The 8,641-nt window shown below is 40.2% G+C and overlaps 1 protein-coding gene across 1 annotated transcript; it reads right to left on the reverse strand.

Moving 5' to 3' along the window:
* Nucleotides 1–243: 243 nt before the first annotated feature.
* hoxc4a (homeobox C4a) lies at nt 244–2,243 on the reverse strand. The gene is made up of 2 exons (XM_037684853.1): nt 1,802–2,243; nt 244–1,269 (listed from the first exon to the last, which is right to left on the reverse strand). Exons 1-2 carry the CDS (start codon nt 2,235–2,237, stop codon nt 911–913), a joined length of 795 nt encoding a protein of 264 aa, XP_037540781.1. The 5' UTR covers nt 2,238–2,243; the 3' UTR covers nt 244–910.
* Nucleotides 2,244–8,641: the final 6,398 nt, after the last annotated feature.

An 8,641-nucleotide genomic window follows, 5' to 3' on the forward strand; every position in this document is an offset into this window, starting at 1 on the left:
ATATATATATATAACGGAAATAACTTTAGTCCATTGTAAGTGAGTCTTTTACACAAGCACACTCATCTACACACACATTAAGGCACGCACACCATTTCTGTACACAATTTAAAGTCTCCAAAAGAACAAAACTAAAAACCAGCTGCATGATTGATAACCAGTTTTTCCATAGTGAAATGTTCAATAAGTCAGAATTTTTGCACATCTTCCACTCTACAGAAACAGAAAACCTCATCTCACCTAAAACGAACTTCCACCATATGTAAAACACTCACTGTTTTATTGACCATTTTGATGAGCACAAGTACACTAAAACTCCGTTTATTGCATTTCACAATAATCTGCTTTTCAACGGTCTCTAAACACAACACCAACACCACAGAAAAAGAACTAGCTGCAGATTTCAAATAAAATCCTGTTTCTTGAAATACACGAGGTAATTCACACATTGTTCTCCTAAACATACATGTTCAGAATCAATGTTCAAGTTTTCGTCTTCTTCTTCTTCTATACCAAAAATAATTATTTTAATGATATCCTTCCAGTGTTGTTTGAAATAAATAGATTGTGCATTGTACCTTGGGCATCTGGGCAAAAAAGAATGGCCCACAATAACATTTGGATAAAACGTATATTATTTTTTTTTCTACTTTTCCTTCTTCATTCAAAACATTTTTTTTATAATTAAAAAACATCATGATAAACAAAATTCAAATAAATTAAACCCTGTGTCACGTAAAAAATAATCCATCGGTATTCGCAGTAATCCATGCTATATAACATGCATTTTATATAACTTTGGACTTAAAGGAAACCGCACAAGATAGCTACGAAAACAAAATATATAATTGTTCTATAAATAAGCAGTTCGTCGTGTAGCCCAGGCGTGGGTTTATGGTTGCTGTTTGTTTTATAACCTGGTAATATCCTCGCCATGCTGCGCTCCGGTCAGTTCGTCGGGGGCCCCAGTGTTAGTGGCCGAAGCAGCGGCGACTCCGCCGGCTGCTGAGCTTGTGTTGGACCCGGAGGAGGACGAGGATCTCACTTTGGTGTTCGGGAGCCTGTGGTCCTTTTTCCATTTCATCCTGCGGTTCTGAAACCAGATTTTAATCTGTCGCTCGGAGAGCACCAGGGTGTGCGCGATCTCGATGCGCCTCCGCCGGGTTAAATAGCGGTTATAGTGGAATTCCTTCTCCAATTCTAAGACCTGCTGCCGGGTGTATGCTGTCCTAGACCGCTTTGGCTCCGTCCCATTGTAACCAGAGTTCACTGGGAAAGAAAAAGAGGAGAGGAAGGGAGACAGAGAAGGCAGGAAGAAAAAGGAGGGGTAAACAAGAATGGCCTCAACTGAGATATGGCTAGAAAGATTTATTGGACATGAATGTTTAGCTGTTGGAGAAATTTAAATGGGAAGTTAAGAACTTCTTAGCGTAATGTGAGGACACTCACATCCAACCATGGTTTAAATTATTAATGCTAGATCACAAAGCTCAGTTTTTTTTTTTCCTTCTCCCCTTTCTTATTCATTCCCCCCCTCTCTCTCTCTCTACCGCGCAATACATAACAGCAGAAGCCACATGGTGATACGGCTGCCCTGAGTATACCTCGGCTATAAAATTTATGGTGGGTGTAATTACCAATGCCGAGTCGTAAATCCGCCTCAATTGTGCCATTTCAAAGGCTTCCCTGCTATCGGAGCAGGGGCTGGCAACGAGATGGGAGTCAGAGGGGCTGATAAAGGGAGGCAGAGGGAGAGAGGCGCACGAGGAGTGCAGAGAACATAAACACACAAGTTGCCTACCAGTGCTGACGTGAATTTTCTTCATCCACGGGTACACCACGGGCTGTTTGGAGGAGGCTGTGCTGTTGGGATGCTCCGGGGTGGCTTGGTTGCAGGCGGAGGCTGCGGCCGGTGGGGTGGCGGGAGACATGGACAACTGCGGGGTTTCACATGATGCAGGTTGTCCCTTCCCTGTCAGCAGGTGCGCAGAGTGGGGTATTCCGTGTCCCCTCGGCGTGTCGGGTTCGGGGATGCTTGCACAGTTATACGGGCGCTCTTGGTAGCTCGCCCGCGGAGGATATAACTCCTGGTGGTGATGCTGGTAGCCAGTGTCCCTCGCGCGGCTGTAATATTCTGGACTGTGCTCGGGGATGTAGTTGTTTTGCGAATATTCCTCGCATGGAGGAAATTTCGGATCAATGTAGTTAGACTCCATCAAATACGAGCTCATGATCATTAATTTCTGGAGTGGAAAATAATTTTTCTAGCTTTGTCGTTTTTCTGCTCCATAAAGCCCTCCTACTTGCGAGCAGCCCTGTAAAGTTACTTTAACCACGTGACCCAGTGGCCCAATGGCAGCGTGAGAGGTAGTTCCCGGATAAGGAACCAGAGGTATTTAGCATACCTACAGTCGCCATTGTGGGCACAAAGCTCTCTCTCTCCTCCTTTCTGACTAGGTCTCTCTCCCTTCTTCTCGCTTACCTCCCTCCTCTGCCTCCCTTTCCTCCCCCTATCTGGTTTTGTTACCAAGGCAATTGATCTTGGGGACAAAACTAGTAGCTGCTGACCAAGGAAAAAATAAAACAGGCAAATTTCACCGGTCCCAATTATTCAAAAGGACAATGGTTCGTGGAGGATAAAACACAACAATGGAGAAACAATCATTTTGTTTGTTTGCACTCCTTCTGTAAAGGTTACCTGCAAATTAATGAAAGCACAGTCTTTATCAGCATCAGTTCAGCTGTGAAACAGATTACTAGCCATTAGGAATTACAACCTGAATCCCTCCTGAAGATCTGAGACTGCACTAATATTTAATAAAATGTCATTACTAGTGTCAAAAGGTGGGATGGATGCAAGTGTGTGGCTAAATATTCATAACTAGTTTGATCATTTTGCAATATTCCAAAAGAGTGTATTTTAACAGACATCCTGCCTTGAAAAAACTATATTAAACTATATTTATTACTGCATTTATAACCTTGGTCTTAGTTCAGCAAAAACCGTGGCCTTCATTTGTAAAGGAAATTAACGAAAAACACCAACACTTTGATGAATTTACGCCAGGCGTCTTCATCAACAGCTGCTGTGAATATCACAGCAGCCAAAATCAACTGGAACAGCTCAAAATCTTCAGATGCTATGAGCAAGATGTTATTAACTATCTTGGGGCGCTCTACATGTGCTCAACAAAACAAAGCAGACAAGTCAACATGCTTGTAAAGTAACTTATGCTTATAAACTTATAGCTTATAACAACCCCTATTTAAAATAAAATAAAAACACTTTGTTGCAACAGTTTGGATTTTATTTTAAACTGTTACGAAATAGCAGCAAAACTGTTTTCAAAACTCGATCCATCATAATTCAGGAGTGAAACCAGAAAGCTTACCACTATGACAACAAAAGACAACATCAAGTTACTATAATCAACCAAGATTGAAACTATGATAGAGCTTAAATAAATTAGAGAGCTACAGATCACTATGATCAGACGGAAGTGCAGATTTATTGAAGCTAAAAGTGGTTGTGCCAGAATGTTTTTGAGCAAGAATCTGTTTTAACAGAAAATAACATGCACCATCAGACTTAACTTTCTTTGACAAAACTCTTCTTGGCTGTATTTTATTTCTCTCTTTGTGGCTCAAATTATGTACATAAAACACACACCCACAAAAGTACCTAAATGCCACTTTTTGCACATGTTAGCTTTAACAATGTGTAAATTAACTCCATGGTGGAGGCTGACATTCTGATACATAGCAGAAAAAAAAAACATATGAAGGAAACTGTTAAAATACATAAAGAGTGACTGATGCTAAATAAGCACAAAATGATGTAAAGCTAATGCTTTAACAAACATCCATGTTATCCCTTATGCACGTGCTTTATTTTCAACCGTTTCAACCATTTAAATATGTGGCAGTAATTCATCGCAGCTTATTGAAGCAGCTTTCAAATGTTCCCTGCTAATCCTGTCTCAAGCCCTGAGCATGAGTCACATTGCTTGTGGCCTGCTTTAATGTTGTAAGCTGATGCTGTGTAAACTTGTCATGTGCTGTTGGCTTCCCATTATCTCACTCAGATCAGAGACAAAGAAACCTGAGAGCCTGACTTCACAAGCACAGTAACACAAGAATAACAATAATAATAATAATAATGATAATAATAATAATAATAATAATAATGTTTATACAAGGCAGTATTTTGGTCTATATAGCACCACATAGTCAGTGGATCTATTTCCACACACCATAATCATATAATAAGTTTGAAAACGATGTGAAACTGCTTATCATATTTCTGGCTCCAGTGTTTGTAAAGAATGCTCACGACATTTCTATTACCCCTGCCGAGGATGTTAGAGGCGTTTTATAGAGCAATAAAAGCTGTAAATCAGTCACTTTTAAACGACCCCTGGTTCCTAACGTGTTTTACAGGGTCTGACACAGTAGTAGCCGCGCATGGCCCCACGTTCTGTGGCCTGCGCGCGCAACATCCGCGGCTGTGTGGGATTATGGATAAACTTTGTGACAGGGTTATTGCATCGCTACTGCCTGGGCTATCATCACTGATGCTTGCGCATGCAAAAGCACGGAGAAGAAGGACAGGGTTGGGGTGGGGGTGGGGGCAAGGCCGAGAAGAAGAGCAGAGGCAGAAAAAATCCAGTCACGAGGTTTTTCAGTCGCCCATGTATTCCTGTAGAGACGCATTTGCGATTGTTTGTGCTGCACGCAAATTCGGTTCTACAGGGTACATATAGACAACTAATGGCTTTCAGAAGTTGATCTGTCGGCTGGATGGGGGGATGGAGGGGGGGAGGGGGGAGGCATCTATGCAAGCAGGTTATCAAGTCGAAGTGGCGTGCAAGGAGCAAATGTAAACACTGTAGAAACGTGCCCAAACCGTGCGTAAAAGCTGATTCTACTATAAACAGAAGGCTGTTTGTTAATAGTTGTTTCTATAAATATCTGCACACGCACACCCAGAGGAACACAGAGAGGGTGCCTTTTCTCAGCTCCCTGCCTTTGAGGTAGCTCCTATATGAATATTCAACCACAAACACGGCGGAGATACAAAAGGACGGCGTGACAGCGCAGATGAAAAATAAGTTTCTATTGTTCCCAACCGTTTCTTCTGCTCGCTATTACCATACTGACCGCTCGGTAACCTTTCTTCCTGACACTCTGGAAGCTAATGAGAAAAGCCTCGGATGACAAATGCAATATCGGACATGTGACCTGCTTCGGGGTTATTAAAAACAGCAAACATGCTCAGATTGTGAATCAATGGAATTGATTACAGTGGAGACGCACATGGGACTTGAAAGAGTGCGAAAACAAATCTTCATCTGCATATTCCTTTATGCGCGTCCTGTGCACGAGTATAGATTTTTATCTTATTGAATAAAAAATTAAATATCCAAAGACAGGAAAAGTGTGTGTGTGTGTGTGTGGGGGTGTGTGTGTGGGGGGGGGGGGGGGGGGGGGGTGAGAAGAAGAGAGACAGAAAAGCAAAAGCAGTGATCAGAAGCAGAAGTGGCGTCCTTTTGGCTTTGTCATCATCATAAATACATGATAGTTGTTGTGCACCCAGCCGGTGTGAAAGAGCTCCACGCACAACACGCACTCCCTCCTCGCCCCATGCGCTCATGGAGAACGCATTTTAATATTAGTTAGACAGCCTGACCCGCGTTTCACCCCGTGCGTTTGACTGCCTCCAATAGTTCACTGCCAAGGATTATTGATGGAGGGACAGCGATGAATTCTCTCTGCCTCCACAAATGGCTTTCAGATCGTGCACCTAGTTCGATAACTAGTTATAATGTAAAAGTACAAAAAATGAGCGCCTCGGGCAGACCAATTTGATGTTTCATTTGTTCATTTGAGAGATTGTTAAGCTTTCTTCCACCTCCTTCTCCCCAAACGTACAAGCGTGTTCACACGTGTACATATGTAAACAGAATTAATCAGGACGCAAACTGTGTAAAGTCTGCAGCTGACCTGACGGTGCAGCTCGGTTCTGCTCCCTGATGAAGGTGGTTAAGATGCGCTTTTAATCAAAGCCCTTTAACCTAACAGCCTTTACGCGTTTACTCTCCCCATGTGTAATAACGTTAGACTGGATGGTCCAGTTAAAATAATAATAAAAAAAAGTTTTAATAATGAAGAGCAGACAGGCTGGAGACTAGTTTGGATATGAATGCTGATTTGGAGCGCAGTGTAGCCAGGGGAGCAGTGGTGGTTTTAGAAACTCTCACATAAACCGCTGCTTGCCTTTTACTGCGACGTTGTGGCTCTTTAAATAAAGTACCGTTTCACCTCTCCGGCTTTTAATTAGACCGCAGAAGTTTGCAACACGACTTCCGGTGTTAAATGTTTTTTTTGTTTTTTTTTGATGGTTTAAATTTTAAACTTCAAACTGACGACTTGTTCGTCAAAGACGTACAAATTGGGACATTTGTTATAAGATAAATGTTTCAATTCAGCCAATAAAATCAAAGCAGTTAAATAAAAACTCACCATAAAAGTTTAAACTGTACTGATGCGTCACACTTACTGATAAATCCACAGGCGCGTTCATGTTGAGCCGAAGTGTCTGAAACAAGAAGAAAAGGTGTTTTAATTAATAATATCCTTAAAAATGTATTTTTTTTTGTGAGAACAGGATAATAAAAATAAATTTAAATTGATAAATAATTGCTACAAATAGATTAGATCACAAAATTAGAAACTCTAAATTATTTTTTGTAACTTCTCTATAACAGACAAATACAAAAAAATAAATAATCTATTTACCAACTTATATTTATTTTAACTATTCAGAAGCATCCAAACGATTAAACTTATTGAAAAGTAAATATTTTTTAAAAATTGCTAAATGTACAAAGGGAGTCTAATATTTTTTTTCCCTTCCGTTGTCATCATCAGAGTTAAACCATACAAACAATAACAGTCTTATTCTTTTATTTTTTATTAATTTTATTTGAATTTAATTATCTTCTTATTTTTTTTTTTCTGCTTGTATATTTAGAAAAAAAATGTCCAAAATCCTTTGACATGTGCGGAATCCTGCAGAACTCAGACATAATTCAGTTCGACTCGTTTTCACGTCATAAAAATTAGATTTACAAGCATTTAGGTATTTCCTTGCAGAATATAACCGAACATCCCTGGACTTTAATGAATTATGGTGAGCAGTCCATGTGGAAAAAAAGGGAGGAAAATCACGTGTTTGTCTTCACATTATAAATAATGCGGTTTTCTGTCCCTTATTTGGACTCAGACAAAGGGAAGTCTGTGCTCACCCGGAAATGACCTCCGCGGGTTGAGGGATGGCGGAGTCAGCTCCACAGGTCAAAGAAAGGAATACAACAGGACAGAACATGGCAGTGAAAACGGATGTTTACTGTTTCACTTTTTACCACAAAGATGAACCTTTCTGAGCAGCACTTTCTATTAAAAAAATCGCGCAATTCAATCAAACTACCCTTGAACGATTTTTTTTTTTCCAAATACTGTAAACAGAACATGTGAAGATAAGCCCTCCTTTATTATTTAAAGTAAGAATTATATATATATATTTTTTTTAATAGTGCAAAACATATAGAAAATGGGGTATGTGATGACTTCCTTTCGCGGATTAAAAATAATAAATTTACAAAACGAGGGGCAAAAATCTTGGGAGGCAATTAAGGAGCTGCAGGCTGCTCAGACACGTTGCCCCCACAGTGCATCACTTCAGGAGCGTGTCACACAGTGCCCCCTATTGAGCGTGCATGATTGATCCTGGACGGCTGAAAGCAAACCTGCAGCAAGAACTTTGAAATATAATTGTATTCTTAAAAAAATCAAGTAATAAAAATAAAAAAGGAAAGCACAAACATTAAGCATTCGCTCAAGGCAACACAACCAAGACTGGATGACGTCAGAAAGCATCAGAGCTGCAACCCGAGTGGAAAATACAGATTTTAATAAGAGTTTAATCTAGAAAGCATCTCGTTCCCCAGCAGCTCCTCAAGCATCTCCACTGAAGCTGCTTCACTTAGGAAATTAATTTCTGCTCCATTCTGAGCCCGTCAGGGAAAAGTCACTCAAACAAGACAAGATTTAAAAATCTGCCCTTATATAAAAACAAAACCGCAGGTTTTTTAATGGGCTGAACTGTTCAGACGCGTTGAATGCTGTCCAACAGAGCAACAGAACAAAACATGTCTAAAATCAAAAATAACATCGTCCAAGCTAGTTCAGTCAAAGCTTACAACATGGTGCACAGAACCACAACAGAAAACAACAAGAATAATACAAATGTCTGCAGAGTCAAACTGTTTTTTTAGGTCTTGAGTCGCAAAATGTGACCCCCTGAAACAATAGATGCAGCTCCAAAAGCGCAAACAAGGAAGTCCATGGAAATAAAAGAAAAAAAAAAGAACTTCATTAAATAATTTTATTCTCACTTTGGGTTAAATGTAAATATACCAATAAATGAATATCACAAGAAAATGAGTTTTTTTTTGGCACTTATGTGCAACTTTGCTAATTCAGTGTTTATGGCGCTTTATTAGAAATAACGCAAACATGTTTTCATTCACAAATTTCACGCAGCATTCCGTGTGTGTGTGTGTGTGTGTGTGTGTGTGTG

Source organism: Nematolebias whitei, chromosome 11, assembly GCF_014905685.2.
Source record: "Nematolebias whitei isolate Nwh7 chromosome 11, NemWhi1, whole genome shotgun sequence".
Classification (NCBI taxonomy): Eukaryota; Metazoa; Chordata; class Actinopteri; order Cyprinodontiformes; family Rivulidae; genus Nematolebias; species Nematolebias whitei.